General features: G+C 44.3%; 1 protein-coding gene and 1 non-coding gene across 5 annotated transcripts in view; one reads left to right on the top strand and one right to left on the bottom strand.

The window, feature by feature from the left end:
- Positions 1 to 21,841, bottom strand: part of USP13 (ubiquitin specific peptidase 13) — a 122,265-nt gene extending 100,424 nt beyond the window's left edge. The window contains exon 1 of one of the 4 annotated variants that reach the window (XM_059064577.2): positions 21,286 to 21,841. In XM_059064577.2, the coding sequence (XP_058920560.1) occupies positions 21,286 to 21,453 (168 nt within the window). In that variant the 5' untranslated portion in view covers positions 21,454 to 21,841. Of the gene's footprint in view, positions 1 to 5,913; positions 5,974 to 21,285 lie in introns of those variants that run through there. The other 3 variants (XM_067034061.1, XM_067034060.1, XM_067034062.1) reach the window with 3 other exon arrangements.
- On the top strand, positions 1,656 to 1,832 carry LOC131757890 (small nucleolar RNA SNORA81). Its single transcript, XR_009336038.1, has one exon. It is a non-coding gene; the product is annotated as a small nucleolar RNA SNORA81 (small nucleolar RNA).
- Positions 21,842 to 22,198: the final 357 nt, after the last annotated feature.

Genomic DNA, 22,198 nt, shown 5'->3' with positions numbered 1-22,198 from the left:
AGACACTGATGCTCATTACAAATATATGAAAAATAATTTTTAAAGTTCCAATAACTCAAGATTGTTTATTTTTTAAAATTTCAAATAAAATTTTCCAACATCGTATCTATGGTTTATAAGCCAGACATAAAGGAGCCTTGTCACAACAAGAACATTATAACAGGGGCTTCCCTGGTGGTGCAGGGGTTAAGAATCCTGCCAATGCAGGGGACACGGGTTTGAGCCCTGGTCCGGGAAGATACCACATGCCGCAGAGCAACTAAGCCCGTGAGCCACGACTACTGAAGCCCGCGCACCTAGAGTCCGTGCTCTGCAACAAGGGGAGCCACCACAATGAGAAGCCCGTGCACCACAACGAAGAGTAGCCCCACCTCGACGCAACTAGAGAAAGCCCGCGCACAGCAACAAAGACCCAATGCAGCCAAAAAAAATGACATCACTAGAATAAAATTAGAAAAGTTCTTCAACTAGGGGCAACACATTACATTCACCTGATCAACAGATTAGATAAATATTTTCAAAAGATTTTTTAAATAAACATTCTTTTGCATAGTCATAATCCTTAAAAAAAAATTGCATCATTATAATGGTCAGCTATTAAGCCCATTAAATTGAGCATCCCATAGTGTGATTTAAATAAAAAAAGAACAACACTTCCATTCTCTTCCAACAAAATGTAATTCGATCAAAAAGAACTCAAACCAGAAGATGTAATGGGGGAAATATGAGATTTGTAAGCAGAGGTCCTAAACTGCCACTCCTTAGCTCTGTTGCCTAAACAGGTTGTCAGATACTCTCTGAGCTTCAGTATCTTCCTCAAGAAACATGGCTTTAGCAATAATTCCCACTTCACAAGGTTTCGTGAAGTTCAAAGGTGATGAAACACCCTCCATGCTTATAAATTATTACATAAACATCGATAATTATTCATTACGAGCTAAAAGGTCTGTGTGCTACATGTATCTTCTATTATCACAATTATCACAATTATATGCCAAACATTCAATCTCAAATCTCTGGAGTCACTTGATATTGTCACAAAGTCCATAATCAAAGAAAAAAATGCTTTGGCACTCATAGATGACTCCACATCGCGAAGGATTCTATTACAAACATCCAAGGACATCTTCCATCCCACATATGGGCTGGCCTCGGAAACAGCATATGCCCCTCTCTAGCGGCTCTGAGATGGAAGCACTGCCCAGGGACTTCCCAGAAGTTCTAAAAATTCAAGACACACGGAGACAGAAAAACCCTTTAAAAGCTACCCCATATAGAACAAAACACCCCAGTCTAATGATCTACACTTTCTTCCCTCTTGCCTCATTATTGTCTAAATATTGGTCCTATAAGACACTTTCTTTCACATACAAAATCAATACTCCATGCCATGTGCTCTGAGTGGCTTCTCTCTCTAATGATGACAAGTCTGTGCTGACACATCTCAACCAGATTCCTTTGTGACCAAAGCACAGAGACTGGTTTATAGCCTGGGATCAGAGCTAAGTTAACTGACTCTTAATTAAGAGTTTTCAAATCCTCACCCTCATCCTCTCATAGACCACCCCCACCCCCCACTAAGATCACCGCCCCAGAAAGCACTATAAAGCACTTGCCTTCATGTGGCCAATAGCGCAGCCAAGAAATCAGGAAGGACCTTCTTGTATAAGTACTGCTAAAACTGCAGAAACCAAGGATCACACCTTGGTTTTTGTAATAATGCTAGCAGAGTACACACAAGAAAAGTAACTGCACTAGATGGTAAAGACGGGGATGGACCGCCTCTTTCTTAATATCCAGTGTCTTTTGTCTCAAAATTTGGTGTGATATGTCTTTAGAAAAAAATAGAAATTCAAAAAATGTTTTAAAAAAAGACTAGGCAGGTTAGAGAATCGTACAAATTGACAGTGAAATGTAGCTCAAAGAATAAGAGGGCAGAATACAAACTAAAACATTTTTCAAGTCATAGTGGTAGAGTGTTCACTAAAATAGATTACAATAAAATTCACATATATTGGGCTGATTTTTTAACAAACGTTAGCATAAGAATGGAGATTCCAAAAATATATTCAAAAAAAAAAACAAAAATATATTCATTCTATGATAATTGCTTAATATACGTCAAAACACAAGATACACAAAAATAAGGGGGGGTGGGTAGAAATCACTAATAAAAGTTACTGGGAGAGTTACACAGCAGTATAGAAGAAAATTAATCTAGATCCACATCTTACACCAAACACTATAACAAGATCCATAGATCCAGGAGAAAAGCATGTAAAAAACTAGAAAAAAGAGCAGAATAGCATATTTATCCTACTTGTGAAGGGGAAAATAATTTCTGGCCAAGAAAATATATAATATCAAAAGAGATGGAGTAGTTGAGTATAAAAATATAAACACTAAAGAACAAGTTTTGCATTACAAAATATAAGGAAACAAACAAAACCAACAATAACAGAATGGGTAAAGATGTAAAGCATAATGAAGAAAAGCTTATATCCAAATCATGTAAAAAGTGATAAAATTATTGATACAAGATGTCAACATTCAGGTTCAACTTGGTAAGAGCTCGCTGTTGTTTTTTTTAAAGATTGTTTAGTTTTAACTGTAAGAAAATACTGAAATCAAATCATCATCACTACCTCCTGAAGTAAGCAATTAAAACAATCTCGAGGCAATTATTCACCTACTAAACTAGCAAAAAGTATTAATATTACACAGCCTGAAGCCACGGAGAAAACCTGTATCTCTACTCCCACAATATAAATTGGTTCCACCCTTCTAGAGAGCAATAAAACTGTGACCTTTGACACAGTATTTCTCCTTTGAGTATGACCACAGGAGCCCAACAGTAAGAGAGGAAAAAAAACTAATTTGTACAAATATATTCACAGATGAACTATTTATAATAGGATAAAGTAGCAATGGCCCCAAATACAGGAACTAAGAACTCGAGACATATAAACACAATAAATACAGTAACATTATTTAAAATGACAAATGTATGAATTCTGTGTAATTGCGTACAGAAAATATGTATAGAATTGCGTATAATATACATACAAAAATAATGTTCATGGAAAAAGAACACATACTGATGACAAGAAAGAAAAGGGAGAGGGGAAGGGAGGCTGTACGCTGACAAAAACCTGAAATGAAACTGGAACAGATCAACGGTTTTATATTTATTTAAGTTCTTGACTTGGGGGTCCTCAGCCTCACCTCCCATTACCTTTGTGCTTGGTCTAGAGTGGTGTTTCTCATACTACTGTCGTGAAGGACCAGGTTGTTTCGTTTTGTTTTGCTTCTATTCATTAAGGAAAGATACATGGTCCTGGTGGTCCCACTGCACATGGCTAGTTCTCAGCTCCAGCCAGGTATGAACTTACATGTGTAAGCACCACAAAACCCAAATGGGTCTATATCCTGTTCACACAAACTAATCCACTGCTGATACCCTTGGATGTGGCTTCCATGTCAAGCTGCTATAGAAATTTCTAAGCACCTACTCTCAATGTTTGTGCTTATCTCATGGCACCAGTCAGCTGACCACACTTCAAGTAGCCCTGGTCTAGAGCTAGGTGAACTGCCCAGTTCTGAGAGTCTCATTGTCAGGAAAGCATCTCTTCAAGGACCCCCAGGAACACCAGGACGGGCCTCAAGCCTTCAGAGCAGCCCATGTCAAAATCAGCTGCACATGTCACCGCCTGCACATCTGCAGACACTGCCCAGGTCCCACACCCATCTATCAACCTGCCAGCCTCTGCCGGTGACCGATTCCCACACCCCTTTGCTCATTCCCCCTGTGCTGATGGTCCTTGACACCAAATCCACTTTCACTTCACAACTGTTAGCATCCGGTTCACTGAACTCTGCAGCTGTGAGCAACCCAAGCTTCCTTCATTTGGGGCCACCACATTCAGAAGCTGAGCCATGCATTCATCTGCTCCTTGAGGGCAGGAAAACTGTATCACATTCATTACTGAATTGCAAAAACAGTAGCTGAACAGTGCAGAGCAGGACTGGACAAACATGGAACTGCAAGTTTTATGCAGTTATTTGTCATTTAGTTACAGTTTAGTCTCTCTCTCTCAAACGGTCCTCAGTGCCCTCCCGATCTGGATTTAAAATACACCGTGCAGCACAGGCTCGATTTAAACTCTCTGGCATAACTAAACAATGGGAATCATCAAAAGAAAACCGATGGTCGGGCACAGAAAAACAGACTGAGGCACCAGCAGAAAGACTCACTTTTCAGGTTTGTTTGGTTAAAGTCACGCTCTCAGCAACATGGACACCAGAAATGCACAGTCCCAGCTCTCCTGCCTTCCAGAACCAAGCCAGCCTCACATGGTTCTTCAAGACAGCAACAGTGTCTCTACAACCCCTTCCCACCATGGACCCTGGTGGGTCCTACTTCCAGAGGCCACCCAGCCCAGAATGACCAGTGTGTGCTTCTCTGCATGATCTTAGCTAAAGAAGATTCTAATTATCATTTACATGACGCACTGAACAGAAACGTGACCGAGATGCAAGACTTGATTTAGAAACCTGAAATTACAAGTAAGTCAAGAAATACCACTCAGGGCTTCTCCAAGTCTCCATAACAATTCCCTCCGTCAACTTCTCCCACCCCACGATCAATCCCTAAAAGAGAAGAGCAGCATTAGAAGCCCATGCATTGTTTAAACCTAGTCTTCAATGCATTTCAATACAGATACAAGAGATACAGAGCCATTCACTTATTACTTGATGCTGAACGACCCTGCATATTACTCAGAAGTAACATCAAGGACAAAATCACCTTGTTTTACACTGCTTGCCATTTAAAAGAATATTAAAACACTGGTGAATATAAAGGTCAAGGTTACAACATGTTTCAGAGGAGCAAGTGAACAGTCATTTTAAATAAAAATACACCACACTGTCAATCAGTAGGTGTTTGAAGAACTTTGTTTACGACAGTGTGTTCTTGGAGACCAGCCTCCGCTGGAAGACAGGAAGGGAGAGAGAGCCTGTGTGAGCCGCGCACTCAGGAAACAATGTCCCCCGTAACCCTTGTTTGTATAACATCAGAACAGTGTGGAAAACAAGTTGTCATTGCCTCAAAGAGAAACGGTGATGTAGGTAGATGGAGTCACAACAAATCCATGACACACACACCCATGCACAAGGGAGACAAAAGGGACAAGAACGCAGTATTTCCTAGAACACTGATTATTTTTTAAAAAAAAGAAAAAAGGAGAGAAAAGAAGTGAACTAAAATAACTGCTTATAATAGTGAAAAGAACTAACCCCCATGCTCAAGAACAGATTTGCTTAGTAATTTACGGTACATCCATGAAACATAACACTTCTTCAGCCATTTAAAATGGACTTGGGATAAGTATTTACTAATAGGAAAAACTGTACATAGTATTTTTGAGTGAAAAAAGCAAATAACAAAAGAGTGTATACGATGTAATATACACAACACATACATGCTCCACGGCACAGGATGTCATAACAGCATCGGGAAATAAGGTGTGATTTTTTTTTCTTCACATAGTCTTTTGGCATTTTCTAATTTTTCTTTAGGAACATGGGTTCACTTTTTATTAATAAAAACAATAATATTTTTCTTAACTGAAAGTATTTAGAATCCAAAAATACATGTGTAATAGAACAGGCAGTCATTCAAATGTTTCCTTTTCTTAAACCAAGCTTTCCTTAGGCTTTCACAGCTTCACGGCTTTAAGGGTCTGGATATTCTCTCTACTCCAAGTAAAAGTGTGGTTTGAAATAACTAAGAGATTATCTCAAAATGAGTAGCTAAGGAAACGTGGGAACACACAAGTAAAAGGTGATTAGGAAGGCAGACAAGAATGTGATTACAACTGAGAAAAATGAAGCTAATCAAGGACACTGTACCCCAGTCGGATGCCATCCAAGTTTACAGGCGGGGATGGTCGGTGTAGAGTCTGGAAAAGAAGCCATGAGAGAAAATGAGGCTGTGATGTCTTCTCCGGGGCAAGCGGAGGGGGGCGGGGGAATGTGGGGCAGGAAGTTTATTCAGCAGAGAGAGAGACAAGCAAGCTTGGTGTCCTGATAACATTTACATCCTAGCAAGGAGAGACGGAAAATAAACAGAAAGAGACATAAAAGATAATTTCCGGCAGAGATAAGAGTGATAGAGGAGGCTGAGGGTGGAGACCAGGGAGTTGGGGTCTTGATACAGCGTGATGGGGGTGGAGCACAGGGGGCACTACGGGAAGGCGAGATCTCACGATGAGGGACCAGGCAAGCAAAGTGGAAAGAGAACCCTCTCTAGATGAAAAAGCACGTACAAAGCCACAACTCCAGGAATAGCCTGGCTATGTCCTCAAAAGACAGAAAGAAACTCAGGGTGCTGGAGGGAGAGGGAGGAGAAGTCTGCAGAGGCAGGAAGAAGAGCAGAATGCAAAACCACTGGAGGGTTACCAGATGAGAAGCGCCACAATCTGATCTACATTTTTAAAGATCACTCTGGGACTTCCCTTGTGGCGCAGTGGTTAAGAATCCACCTGCCAATGCTGGGGACACGGGTTAGAGCCCTGGTCCAGGAAGATCCCACATGCCACGGAGCAACTAAGCCCATGCGCCACAACTACTGAGCCTGCTCTTAGAGCCCGCGCTTAGAGCCCACGAGCCACAACTACTGAAGCCCGTGTGCCTAGAGTCCGTGCTCCACAACAAGAGAAGCCACCGCAATAAGAAGCCCACACGCCACAATGAAGAGTAGCCCCCGCTTGCCCCAATTAGAGAAAAGCCTGCGTGCAGTAACGGAGACCCAATGCAGCCAAAAATAAATAAACTTATTAAAAAATAAAATCACTCTGGCAACAGGAAGAGAATTATGGGGAGAGGATCCAGAGAATATATGGTTCCAAGGCTACTGTAAAGTCTAGACCCACGTTGTCCAATACAGTAGCCACTAGGCATATGTGAATGTTTCAATCTAAATTAATTTAAATTAGGTTAAATAAAAAATTCAGTTTCTTCATCGCACTGGCCACATTTCAAGAGCTCAGTACACAGTCACATGTGGCTAGGGTTACCATACTGGGCAGTGCAGATATGGAACAATTCCATCATCCCAGAAAATCCTTTAGACAGCCCTGTCTAAGCAAGACGGCACCTTAGCCTATGGGGGAGGCAGAGGAGGGAGCGGGGGCTGGGTTGCTCGCGGCAGAGATGGGGAGACTGGGGCAGATTCAGGATATAACTTTAGGGTACAGCCCATCAGCCCAGAAGACAGAATAGCTGTAGAAGTGTGTGGGAAACTGCAGAATCAAGGTCAACCCCTAACTGCTTTGATTCATTACTTCGTAGACTGCCCACCTCTCTCTGCTTGACTCTTGCTTTCATCAAGCAAGCATCTGCCTATTAATCCACCCTCTCAGATACTTCCATATCTGAACGGTACATATGAATATTCCAATGACTGGAGCACAGATTCTCCAGTACAATCTGGCTTCTAGAGCAAAACAAACAGACCACAGTTTTAAAATACAAAAATTAAGTACACGCAGATGGGAAGCAAATGTGCAGTCAGAAAGTAAAACGGGGACATCCCTGGTGGTCCAGTGGTTGGGACTCCACGCTCCCGATACAAGGGGCCCGGGTTCGACCCCTGGTCGGGGAACTAGACCCCACATGCATGCCGCAACTAAGAGTCCACAGGCCACAAATGAGAAGTCCACATGCCGCAACTAAGAGTCCACAGGCCACAAATGAGAAGTCCACATGCCGCAACTAAAGATTCCACATGCACAACGAAGATCCCACATGCGGCAGCTGGGACACAGCACAGCCAAAATAAATAAATAAATAATAAAAATAAATAAATAAAATTAAATTTTTAAAAAAGAAGAAAGTAAAACAAAGTTCCAGATCAAGTGCAGCAAGCACACAACCCACAGAAAGGGGAAATGTGATAGAGGAAAAAGCACTATCAAAAAAATAGGCTGGGGGACTTCCCTGGTGGCGCAGTGGTTAAGAAGCCACCTGCCAATACAGGGGACACGGTTCGATCCCTGGTCCAGGAAGATCCCAAAGGCCGCAGAGCAACTAAGCCTGTGCGCCACAACTACTGAGCCTGCATGCCACAACTACTGAAGCCCACGTGCCTAGAGCCCGTGCTCTGCAAGAGAAGCCACCGCAATGAGAAGCCCGTGCACTGCAACAGAGTGGCCCCCACTCACCACAACCAGAGAAAGCCCGCACAGAGCAATGAAGACCCAAAGCAAAAATAAAATAAATAAATAAATTTATTTTTTAAAAAAAAGGCTGGGAAAGACTCAAACATCTCACCAGTAGAACAGAACTACCAGAATACAACATTTGCAAAATCCAAAACCTTGGTTTCAACAGCAAATCCACAGAAATAAATTTGTCCAAATCAGCTAAGTAGAAAAAAAAAAAAATGCATATAATCCCAAGAGACTGTAGGCCTCTGCTAAACATTGATAAATCATGCTTGTGGCCATGAAGTGTTAAGAAAAAATAGACATGTTAATGCAGTCATGATTCTTCTAGTTTGCTCCAACTTTGACGTTCTCTCTGCAGAGAACTCCTACGCCTTACAGCTGCACAGCCTGGTCCCAGACGGCTAAAGGCACAGTCCGAGCAGCAAGGTTTTGACACACTATAAATTTACTGTTCCACTGAGGCATCATTTATTAACTTTCTTCCTAAGTATGAAACTAAATCTTTGTTCTGGGTATTTGGAGCAATGAGGATGCTGTCACCTGAACAGCTGGGAAGGGTTTGGGCAGGACACGAGGAGGAGCAGCTTACTACGATGCTCAGAGGACAAATGGGCAAAATAAAAATCGTCAGAGAATGAAGACACTGAGGTGAGCACGTTCAGCAGCACTGAAATGAAGCTATAACCCATCTAAGTAATTCCCAGCTTACATCTAAAAAAAAAAACAAGTGAAACCACCTTGTCAAAGGTAAAAACCTCTTATAGTCTTATTATTTTTAAGAATAGATGGCTTTTTTTCAGGATGCATTTCCCCTGATAAACTATATTAAACATAAAGATTAGGTTTCCAGGCTAACCCATAAAAACTCCATCAGGGGCTTCCCTGGTGGCGCAGTGGTTGAGAGTTCGCCTGCTGATTCCAAAGACACGGGTTCGTGCCCCGGTCCGGGAAGATCCCACGTGCCGCGGAGCGGCTGGGCCCGTGAGCCATGGCCGCTGAGCCTGCGCTCCGCAACGGGAGAGGCTACAACAGTGAGAGGCCCGCGTACCGGAAAAAAAATGTCCATCAGTATGAGCTGAAGCTGTGTATGAATAACACCCCTGAACAGAGCTCCCCCTAAAGGAGACTAGCAAACACTCAACGCCCAAGGCTTTTGCTACCAGACAGAGCCTCACAAAGAATTACCAAGTACAGGACATCCCTCTATGGCAACCCCAAGACACTATAAATCCCATTTCACCTTCTTCTCAGAGGGATCCCCCCGACTATCTCCCACTAAAGAGAAGGATAGCAATAAGTAGTATTCCACGGGCAGCCATGAGTACAACAATCCCAGCAAGGTAGGTAGTACAGAAGGGAAAACCAAGGCTTAGAGAAAGTCAGTGAAATTAAGGCACTTGCTGAAGTCCTGCTGCTATGAAGTAGTAAGAAGAGGGGCAGACCGGGACCCAGGCCAGTCTGGCCCCCCAAGTGCTACCGGGTTCAACTGAGAAGCAGATGTCATATTGGTGGCAGCTGGCAGTAAGCACAGGCCATTGTGGGGGCTTGGGGAAAAGAGCAGTTTCTTCCTTTTTTTCAAGGCTATATCATTCCAAGAAACCAGAAGGGAGCCACCCCACTGAAGTGAGTAGCCTGGGCTGGGTGCTCTGCCAGTTTTTCCTGCAAGGGAGGGGAGAAGCTGGAGTAGGCCCTGACAGCTCCACTCCCTGAACTCAAAAGAACAGCTGGAGGGGACTTCCCTGGTGGTCCAGTGGTTAAGACTTTGCCTTCCAGGGCAGGGGCTGCGGGTTCGATCCCAGGTCTAGGAGCTAAGATCCCACATGCCTCGTGGCCAAAAAACCACAACATGAAACAAATTCAATAAAGACCTTTAAAATGGTCCACATCAAAGAAAATCTTAAAAAAAAAAAAGGACAGGACAGCTGAGTCCTTGGAGTTAACCTTTCCAGGCTGACAGCTCCCTGACAACAGCAGTGGCAAGACCCGCCAGGCAGGGCTCCGAGACGCTAGGGAAGCAGCTGTAGGGTTTGACGGCCTCCACGGTGCACACACCCTCATCAACTTCAGCCACTAAACTGGATCAATCAGTGGTCCCGCTCTGCTGGTTGGGAGTCTGGAGAGAGAGCCCACACCAACTGAGGCTCCTTCCAAAGCCTCAGGCTGGAAATACTGCCCCGGGCTCCTGTCTGAGTTTCTCTGGAACTTGGGCCAATCGGTGGGAGGGCAAGAGGCCTATGTCAGTCGCTGCTTCCTCAACAACCTGGGGGGCAAAGATCCCAGGAGCAAAGGGGTGGGGCCCTGAGGCCCATCAAAGGGAAGGGTTACTCACAAATCGAGGGTCTCTAAACTAGGGGCTGCCAAACTCTGCAATCCGAACCCTGACCTCTGAGCTCCAAGCCAGTCAGTCCCCAGTTTTCCCTGTGGGCGCCTCACCTTCCTCATGTATGTCCTTGATACACTCCATCTCCCAGGGTACCGGCTGTGAAGTCATCTTTAACTCCTCCCATTCCTTCACCCACTGCATATTCTGTCACTCAGTTGAGCCATATCTTTCATCAAAACCTCTACCGAGTTTAGTCCCAACACCCCACCATCTCTATCCCCACTGCCATCATCCTCAGGAAAGCGTCCCCCTCCGATATTACAAGAGACTCGTAGTTGAATTCCTGGATTCCTATTCAAGGTCTCCCTACCTCCCAACCTATTCCACTTCCAGAACAGCCACACCAAATAACCACGGCCTCATGCTGTTCCCTTGCTCTTAACTGGCCTGCTCATCTGGTCTAACCTTATCAAGACAATCTCCTTCACAACCCACAGAAGTCCCAACCTTGCTTTCCAGTCTCCCCAGTAATCCTCTCTTCCATAAACCAGCGAAGGCTCTCATTTACATGCCGAGCTTGGTGCCACCCCCACACCTTTGTCTCCCCTCCTCCAAAATGCCACCTTTTCAGATCCCATCCAGTTGTCCAGCCCAATAACTCTTCTAGACTTTACTGATTACTCCTGTGCCTGAAATCTCCATTCACACGTTACAAGTGCCACACTGTTCAAAACTTAAATATCCTATAAGTGCTTCAGGGTCTAACCTCATGACATATCAGGGCTTACATCCCATCTCTGTCACAAACTGAGATGTCTGTACACGTCTTTGAACAAGCTACCTAACTTCCCTGACTCTCGGTTTCCTCTCTGCAAAACAGGGCAACAATAGTAATTATCATTTATAACCAGTTACAACTGTAATTAAATGAGATGCTATATATAGAAGTACACAGAACAGTATTTGACTCATTATAGACACTCAAAATTGGTGATCACACTCCACTATGATAGAAAGATCCAGATCATACTCTCCTTTCCTGTGGTCCTCTGTTTCTCTCCTAATACTCACACGTCCCCAATAGCACCTAGCGCAGTCCTGGGGGCATAAGAGGTGCTAAATAAATATTAGCACTTGCTAATTAATTAACACAAAACAAAATGTTTTATTGTTAATCTTATTACAGGAAGCACATACTATTCTGCAACATGTCTAGTCTGGTGTCACGTTCAGATTCATTAAATTCTTATTATTGCCTCATCCTGCTGTTCCAGCTCTAAAAATAGGTGCTCTTGTTCACATCTGCCCTGCACATGGGGACAATGGGTGTCCCAGGCTGATCATGAGCAGCAGCACAGAGGCCTGGGCGACACCCACAGACACCAGCTGTCTTGTCACCTCCCCAAGGGGCACCATGTGTGATCACTTCTACCAAGATCCTGGGGCATCTAGAATCATAATACACAAAATACTCAGCAAGTACCCAAGACACATTTCCCTAGCTTTTCAAGGGTCCAGCTTACGACTTTCCAGACAATATGATAAAGTAAACATATGGCATTGGTTATTTTTAATAACTTTTTTTTTTTTTTTTTTTTTTTTTTTTGCGGTACACAGGCCTCTCACTGTTGTGGCCTCTCCTGTTGCGGAGCACAGGCTCCAGACGCACAGGCTCAGCGGCCGTGGCTCACGGGCCCAGCTGCTCTGCTCCGCAGCATGTGGGATCTTCCCGGACCGGGGCACGAACCCACGTCCCCTGCATCGGCAGGCGGACTCTCAACCACTGCACCACCAGGGAAGCAACATTTTTTATTCCAAAATGCATGCTCATGATTTTTTGAAAAACAGAAAAGATACAGCCTTACTAGCACAGGTTCCCAAACAGCACAGTTTTCAATCCTTAATTCTCTAAGACCTCAGCTATTCTGTGTCTTCAACAATCGGTATCCCAACCACGACAGAGATGGACAAAGTGCTTTGAAAGCATAGGAAAATAATTCTTTAACGCAGCTTGCAGGGTGTGGGGAAGACCCCAGGAGAACACCTGAGCTGGTTTTTAAGGATCGGTGGGGTTTTCACGGGGTGAAGGGTTGGGAGAGGGCATTCCATTCCAAGCACAGGCCAACGCATGGAGGGATGAAAGCACGCGGCATCTGAAGAACACAAAGGTGCTAAGGGACAACACTGGCAAGGAAAGTTGGATCAATGTGGTAAATTGACTTGTTTGCTCTGTTAGAAAAGTCTGAACAGTGCCACTGAAAATTCCTAAGCAGGGAAGACATGATAAGACCCATGTTCTAGAGAAACAACTGGGAGTGCAATGTGACAGATAAAAGGGAGGCAAGGTGGTCAGTTAAGAGGCTTCTGCAAGAGTCCATCCAGGCAAGAGGTGATGAGGGCCTGAGCTCTGGCAGTGGAGAAGGAGAGAGCAGGCCAAGCCGGAACCCGGTCACTAACGGAAAGTGACGTAAAAGAGACAGGGATACACCTATGTCCACAGCAGCATTATTCAAATAGCCAAATGGTGGAAGCCACCCAAGTGTCCACTGATAGCTGAATGGATAAACGGAATGTGGCGTATACATACAATGGACTATTATCCAGCTTTAAAAGGGAAGGAGGGCTTTCCTGGTGGCTCAGTGGGAGAGAGTCCGCCTGCCGATGCAGGGGACACGGGTTCGTGCCCCGGTCCGGGAAGATCCCACATGCCGCGGAGCGGCTGGGCCCGTGAGCCATGGCCGCTGAGCCTGCGCATCCGTAGCCTATGCTCCGCAACGGGAGAGGCCACAACAGTGAGAGGCCCGCGTACTGCAGGAAAAAAACAGGGGGGGAAGGAAATTCTGACACATGCTACAACATGGATGAACCTTGAAAACAGGTAAGTGAAATAAGCTATTCACAAAAGGATAAATTCTGTATGATCTCACTTACATAAGGAACCTAGAGCAGTCAAATTCATAGAGACAGAAAGTAGGATGGTGGTTGCCAGGGGCTGGCAAGAAGGAGGAATGGGGAATTATCATTTAATTGGGAAAGAGTTTCAGTTGTGCAAGATGAAGAGTTCCAGAGATGGATAGTGGTGACGGTTGCACACAACAATGGGAATGTACTTAATACCTACTGACGTGTATACTTAAAATGGTTAAGATGGTAAATTTTCTGTTGTATTTTACACAGCTGTTTAAAAAGAGAGAGAGGGAGAGGGAGGTAGAGTAGATGGCATTGTACATCTCCCAGCCTGGGGCACTAAATGAATGGCAGCACCTTGAACTGAGCTCCAGTCCACAGGAAGAATGTAGTGGAGAGAAAAGAGAATTCAGAGATGCACAGATGTCCAGGTTCACCGTGAGCTGAGAATACAAACTCTCCCAAAAAGGCTCCCTGACAGGATCAGCATCATCTCTCACATTCCCAGACTCTAAAAATGATACAACTTTAAAGGGTAATTAACTGCTGACAAAAAGAGACAGCACGTGACTTCTTGATTATTAGATTAGAAAAGCAGGACTCTGGGGTACATAGGGCTGATTACACACATATGTCAATTTCACCCCCTTTCTGAAACCCAAATAAAAGAACACTTAAGTGATTTTTTTAAAACATAAACCACAAATCTGGAAACTGTGCTGTAGATGGGTAAGCACTAAAAAGACTAAGATGAGCTGATAAAGCCGAATCCTAGCCCTGCAGGAGGAAAAGCCAAGATTCTATCTGATTTACACCCCAGAATTTCCAAAAGTCTCCAGAAAACTCCAGGTTACTCTGAAATTGGGGTGAAAAGGAGCTAAAATAAGGAGGCAAGGTTGAAAATCTATGTAGGTACCACTCAGCGCCCCAAATCCCTCCTCCACACCAGCAAACTACTGATTTATTCTCTAAAGCAGATAAAAACAAAGGATTCAGGTCTGTGGGACAATGGGCTTAGTTAAGAATAGGGGTACCATAATACATGGAGAATTAGACACGTATGTGTAATGTATATGTATCAGTACAGAACGGATCAAAAAATACAAACTATTCTAGGTATTTCAGGCAGGAAGGGATTTACTACAGGAAATCAGAGGCTTACAGAATCATGGGAAGAGTTATGAGAGCCAAGGTCAGAGAAACTACCACTCAAGTTCAAGAAATCAGGATGCACAAGCATCACAAGCAACTGAACAGATGATCCCAGCTCCCCCATGACTGATGTGTCTTTGAGTCCCAGAAGGACATTCAGAAGCTGACTGGAAAATCTCACATCTGCAATGTGAATTGTGCAATAGCAATAGTGGCTCCTCCTTCTCTTCCACCTTCCAAATCTCTCTGGCAGAACCAAAATCAGAATCCTGCTATCAAAGGATTCTGGGAAATGCAGTGTCCATGTTCCCAGCTCCTGCAACATGAGAGAAGGCTTAGCAAAACAGGGATAGGGTTGAGAACCAGGAGACAATATCCAGCTGGTATTCTATATTCATATGCTGAGACCACCCTCATCTTCCTTTGCTCAGCTCCCCTGAGTCCTGGCAGACAGGTCTTCAGTTTCCAAGCAAGAGATGACAGAAGTCTCCTAACCCATGGTCAAAGGAAAAAAATCAGGATGCTAAAATGTAAGGTTCCCCAAAGAAACAGCCCAGCCAGATGATCCTACAGTAAAGCTGATATTCAAAAGAATAAAGAATTCTCATCTCTAAAAGAGCCAATAATTCGAGCCCAAGTAGTTGCAATTGTTTTCAAAAGGAGTCAAATTCTCTACATTTTAATTTGCTTTAAGAAGAATGTGTGTGTGGAATATGACATTTTGGTTGAGCTAAGATTAACAACAAATTATTCAATCACCACAATGTGAAAATGTGAACCCACAAAAACGTCAGTGCAGGTGGGGTATGTCACTGGAGTAACCAGTTGTACATGCTTAAACTCTAGAACTTTGGTTTTCAAAGTATAGCCTGGGAACCCAAGACCCTTCAAGTGATCTGGGAGGTCAAAACTATTTTCATAATGAACTCATTTGCCTTTATCACTCACATGCTCTCATAAGCATTTTTCAGAGTCTACGTGACATCCAATGACATCATAGCTCTAATAAGCTAATGGAATGGAAGTTGTTTTAAGTTTTTCTGTCTTAATTTCTAATACGGCAAATATCAATAGATAGAAACCACATAAAACCTCTTTGGAGTCCTCAAAATTATCTGAGTATAAAGGAGCCAAAAAGCTTGAGAATTGTTGCTGTAAAACAACTTTTTAGTTACTCGGTTTTGGAAGGGAACTTTTAATATGTGAAACCAATTAGACTTAGTTTAAGTTTATATCTTCCAAGAGAAAAAAAAACAATCTGTAAGTTCCTAAATTTTGCTTTACTATCTTAGATCTGTTTATCCATCAGGAGGAGGATTTTTCCACATAGACCCTAAATTAAATTATTTTTTCCCCTAAGAAACAACTAAACAGCATGATAGCAAGTCTCATTGCCCAGAAGGCAGCATACACAGCACAATAGAAAAGAGCAGTCCCTACAGGGACTCAAACAGATACTTGTACACCACTGATCACAGCAGCTTTATTCATGATAGCCAAAAGGCCGAAACAGCCCAAATGTCCATTGACAGATGAATGGATAAAGAAAATGTGGTCTATACAAAATATAGACTATAATTTGGCCTAAGAAAAGAAGGAAATTCTGATACATACTGCAACATGGATGAAGCTCTTAAAGATATACTAAGTGAAATAAACCAGACACAAAAGGACAAATACTCTGTGATCCCACTTATATGAGGTACCTAGAATACGCAAATTCATAGAGATAGAAAACAGAACAGTGGTTACCATAGGCTGGAAGTAGGGAGAAAGGGAAGTTATTGCTTCATGGGTATAGAATTTCAGCTTGGGATGATAGAAAAGTTCTGGAGATGGATGGTGGTGATGCTTACACATGATGCAAATGTATTTATGGCACTGAACTGTACAATTAACATGGTTAAATTGGTATAAATAAAGAACAACAAAAAAGCAGAGATTCTAGAGCCAGATAACCTGGATTCAAATCTCAGCTCTACCACTTATAGTTTGTGTGACTTTTGTGCTTCAGTTTCCTCATCTGCAAAATGATAATAATATACAGCATAAGGTTGTTGTGAGGGTTACATGAGTTAATATATGAATAAATATATGCTTAGAATGCTGCCTGGCAACTAGCAAATGCCCCATCACTGGCTCTCAAACTTTAGCACGGGTCAGGATCACCTAGAAAGCTTATTCAAATACATATAGCTAGACCCCATCCCAGAGTATCTGTCTCAGTGGGTCTGGGATGGGACCCAAGAATTTGCATTTCTAACAGGTTCTCAGGACTTGCTGGCACTGCTGGTCCAGGAAGCACACTTTGAGAACCACTGCTCTGTACAAATATTAGCTGTCATTATTATTATTAACAATGTCTGAGGTAGTACCAGGCAGATCGATAAGTACTCGTAGAAGGAAGGACAGAAAGACAGAAGTACACTCCTGTGTCACTCCTCTATTCACAGAATACTTCACTTCTGGTCACCGAATGTGAGGTGCGGGGTGGATCCCTCAGGAAGCAATTCTCCATCTCTCCATAGATACTGAGCACCCCACAATTTAACTCAGTTCTGACACTATCTAGAGATACCATCACATGCCACAGGTTAAGGGCTCAGTCCCACAAGGCTGCCTCCCCCTACCCCCCTACTTTAGACACCAGTTGCAAGTCCAGGTTATCACCTGTGCTTCTGAAGGACTAACTATAAATAGTAGGTTCCCACGACCCCCTCCTCAGGTTCAATTAATTTGCTGGAGCGGCCCACAGAACTCAGGAAAACAACTTACTTACTGGATTATCAGTTTATTACAAAGGATGTTAAAGGATACCAGTGAACAATTAGAAGAAGAGATACGCAGGGCAGGGTATGGGGAATGGGGCGCGGAGTTCCTGTGCCCTCCCAGCACCCTCCAAACCCCATAGTTCAGGGATTTTTGTTGTTGTTGTCTTCATTAGATAGGCAAGAATGACTAAATCATTGGCCACTGTTGATTACGTCAATCTCCAGTTCCTCTCCCCTCCCAGGAGGTGAGGAGGGGCTGAAAGTTCCTACCTCCTAATCACTCGGTTGGTTCCCCTGACAACCAGTCCGTCCTCAGGAGCTTTCCAAAAGCCCCTAGCACAAACTCAGGTGTGGTTGAAAGGGGATTGTTTAATGATAACAAAAGACCCCTTCAGGGCTCTCTTATCACTTAGGAAATTCCAAGAGTTTTAGGAGCTCTGTGCCAGGAAGAGGGTCAAAGACCAAATATATACTCCTTATTGTAAATCACAATATCACAATATCAATACTGTAAATCACAATTTCATATTTTCCTACAAGTAGATGATCTCAAAGCCTTTCCCGCTGGATTTTGTTTCCTAAAATAAACAGACTGTACCATAGCCTTTGTCTGGGTCTTCAGTTGACCCCAGCTGAGACAGGTAAGCGCCCCACTCTCAGACAGGTGGGGAGGGGCATAATTAGCACCAGAATGGCCCAGCTCCTCTCCTACCTAATGCTTCGTACCAAGTAGATGTTTTAGAACTACAAGTTAAATGGGTAAAAGAAAATAAAATGATGGCAAACTATAGAAGACACACTATATAACTGCTGTGTTATAAGACACAGACCCTAAGTAATGTAGGCTTCAGAGTAAAGGATGAAGTTTGAAGCAGAAGGCAAACAGAGGAAGGTGGTCCTAGAAAAGGAAATGAGCCTTAACACACTGAAGACCCAGAGACTGGACTCCCCAGAGCTTACAACCTAGAAAGTGAGAAGAGGTGGGACAAGGTACATTCAGATGAAGGAAGGGCTCAATAACTAAGGAGATGAGAGTAGATTTTACATGGTGGTTCATGAAGGCTTGTGAGCAGAAGTATAAACCAATTTCCCCACTCAACCACACCAAACTTTCTACATAACCCCTGACAACCAAACACCTGGGCTTACAACATGTGATTGACTCTTCTTTCTTTTCTTCCTATGGTGATTACTAATTGGCCAGGTACACTTTACATATTAATTTATTTAATCCACAAAACAGCCCCATGAGGTAGGTTCTATGATTGTCCCCATTTTACAGATGGAGAAACTAGGGCCCAGAGAAGTTACACAGCTGGGTGACAGAGCTGGGATTCAAACCCTGCCAGTCTGGCTCTCTCTTTCACATCTGTCCCCCACAACAAAGTCACCACTTTCCACATGATAACCCCACATGATTCCTTTCCCCATGTTTCCCATATGTTGTATCCTTACCATTTTCAGAACCCGTAACCACAGGTAATTTGAACATCTCCTACACATTCATTGAGTTCCTGGCATATATACCAGATGCTGCACCAGCTGCTGGGAATACAAAGATACAAAGTCCCCATTCTCCAGGAAGGTCCCATCACAGATCTTGCAAGATGCACCAAGTTATGGAGAGGTGAACCTACAGGTCGAGGTGAGAAGGTGGGCCTGGGATGAAACCAAATTGGTAGGTGAAAAAACAATTCTCACCCATCCCAGAAGAACTGTTACTTGAGCTGGAATGTTGTTCTCCTATTTATTTCTATGCATTTTTATCTAAGACCATTTTCAAAAGTATCCAATGCAAGGATGACTATTTTTTCCACTCAAATGGTTTCGGTCCTTTGTCTACAACAGTCCTATAGCACTGGTGGATTAAAGTCTGCTGTCTTTGGCACCAATGGATTTTGCTCTGTATGGTTCTTATAGCCATGCATGTATGAGTTTGGCACATAGTAGGTGCTCACGAACCCTTATGGGGTTCATGATGAAGTGTTAAGGACCATAGGGAAAGATCTGGAATTATCATGCACTGTGCTTTAATATAACTTGTTACAAAACCTTCTTTCTCTTCTTCCCTTGAAACATAAGGAAATAGACTGATTCACTGGCATTGTAAATAAGCCTAGTCTTCCCCAAAGAAGTACTGTGACATGAATAAAATCATCAGTTTACACTGGACAAGATGCTTCTAGAATGTGTTTGGCACACAGTAAGCTCACAATAACTACTTGTGGAAGTGAATTAAAATAATAAGCTTTTTCTTCACACCTGCCTTACACTATAATGGGGCAAAGACTTCCAATAACAAAGTTTGTAAGAAGAATTTGAAGAGTAACCCAGATCAAACATAGAAAAAGCAGTTTTACCCACTTCACATGTGCTATCCTAAAAGAATTAGGCTACTTTCTTCCTGGAGTTCACAATCTGCAGATGGCTTAAATTAATTGGGGTCGTCCCTCTCCACCTTTAAAAACTATTAGTGGAAACCTACCCAACACTAGACACAAAATCTGAAAATGGCTTTTTCAAATACTTTGTGGATAACAGGATTTAATGACACTGCTGACCGTCACTTTAAATAGTGTGATCACAATACGCTAAGTATTAAATATAACCATTTCATTCCACTCTACACAGACCTTTTTAAAAAAAAAAATAAGTAATGAACAAATGAGATTTTTATCCCCCAAATGATCTGGAATTAACAAAAAAGAAAAATTAAATATCACAGAGGATACTAATTCTGGGACTCCAGCGTGAACAAAACAAAAAGGCTTTGAAATCAGCTGAAATCAACTCACAACATAATAAACGATACTTTGGAACATTTGCCGCTCATTTGTTTTTTTTCGCCAACAATACATAACATGAATAAAATGTGTTAGACTATTGTTGTGAAACCTGCCTCAGTCCCTTCATCCATGCACCTCCCTTTTGCATTGAGATCTGCCCAGTGACACATGAGCTCTAAAGTGGGTGGATAAAAATAACCTGATCCTCAAAAAGACATGATAAACGCCAGACAGCTGAGTCACTTTGAAGCCCATTTTGACTCCCGAAAGGGACATTCACCCTCCTTTTCCTTCTCACACTTACACATACAACCTGGTGAAAAACACCACCAACAGCCCTGGGTGGAAGGCGGTGATGCGTCTTCACTTCCCCCTCCAGTCTCTGAGGTCACGACTCGCGACTGAACTTTTAATAATTTATACTATTGCATTTCAAAGTGACTCATTTAGAGGAGGAAGCGGAAAGGCTTAAGGAAACCGTAGTAATCCAGCAGACCCCCTATTTCTGCTGCCCAAGTGGAAGCACCCGAAGGTTTCTTCTGACATTCTGACGTAAAGAAAAGGAGTGGGGAGAAATTTAAAGTGGAGGGAGAAAAGCTCAGAGAGGAAATCATAATTGTCCAGGAGTGGGAATCCCTGGGTAAAGCAAACGGTCCCGGAAAGAGAAGGGGGTAATCAATCTCGTCCACCTACCCGCCCTCGGCTGTCGCGCCAAAGAGGACACAAACCATCTGCAACGTACAGTTAAGATCAGGGAACTCTTCGACTCGATCTACCTTTCAAACGGTGGCGGGGTTTGGGGCAAGCTTCTAGGTACTGGGGCCCTGGCAGCCTAAGAAGGCTGGCGGAGCAAGCCACCGCGACCGCCCAGTCTTTGGCCTCAGCAGCCTTGGGGCATACAGCGCAGGGCACCCAGTAGGCACTCACTAAGTGTTTGATGAACTGCAGTGCCCCTGAGCCAACTCTGGCGCCCGGCGAGGAGGTCCCCGGCTGCCACTGCGCATCTTCTCCCCCCGCTTCACGTGCCGCTAAGTTCGGCTGCTCGCGGCCGCCCCAGGCCGCCCGCACCGCGACCCTCCCCCGAGGCGCCGCCGGCGCCGCCGAGCCTCACTTACGGGGGAGTCGTAGGAGAAGGCGCACTCGTTCTTGTAAACCCTGTCCCCGGACCGGGGCACGCGGATCGTGGGCATGTGGGGCACCAGCAGCTCGCCGATGTCTCCTGCAGCCATCTTCCTGTTGCCGCTGCCGCCCGGCATGCCGAACAGGGCGCCCCGGCGCTGCATGGCCGTGGCGCGCACCCAAGCGGAGCAGAGCGCTGGGTCCGCCCGCGGCGGCGGCGGCGGGCTGCGCGGGCGACGGGAGCCGAGCCGGGAAGGGTGGGGAGAGCGGGCCGCGGGGCTGGAGCCGGCACGCAGGGCCTGGGCGTACTAGCGGGCTGGTGGAAGGGACGCTGCTATTTTTAATCCAATGGCGAATCGCCGGCCCAGTTGCAGCGTCAGGCGGGCGCTGGGGAGGGCCAGCCGCAGCGCGCGGGGAGGAGGAGCTGGAGAGGGGCCTTGCGCCCTGGCCCGGCTCGGCGCCGGGGGCGGAGGGCGAGACCCCGGGCCGCAGGCTCGGAAGTCGAGAGCATGCTGCCTTGGGGCACCACCTCGGTGTTTTCTACCGTAAATCGTTAGGTTGCGAAGGGGCAGCTACGAGGCAACCAACACAAAGAGCAGGATTTGAGGTTTTAAAAACCGCTTGCTTTTAAAATATCTGAGGATAATAGCGGGGACTGCCCCTGATTGGGTAGGGGTGGAACCTGAGGTGCAAATCTAGAACCTAACGTCGGGCCCAAATCTAAATTTGTTCTTTGCACTTCAGTGTTAATCTCACTAAACCTCGTTCCTCACTTTTTTAACATCTAAATCTCGTTAAAAGAGAACAGAGTAGGATCCAGGAAGGATAGATGTGTATTTCGTAATAGAGATTTTTCTTACGTATGGGGGAGGGGTGTCAAGATTATTTGGGGGGGTATATTTTTCTCTA

This window comes from Kogia breviceps, chromosome 5 (genome assembly GCF_026419965.1).
Source record: "Kogia breviceps isolate mKogBre1 chromosome 5, mKogBre1 haplotype 1, whole genome shotgun sequence".
NCBI lineage: Eukaryota > Metazoa > Chordata > Mammalia > Artiodactyla > Physeteridae > Kogia > Kogia breviceps.
The sequence above is the reverse complement of the archived record's forward strand: the minus strand, read 5'-3'. Positions and strand labels throughout refer to the sequence as shown.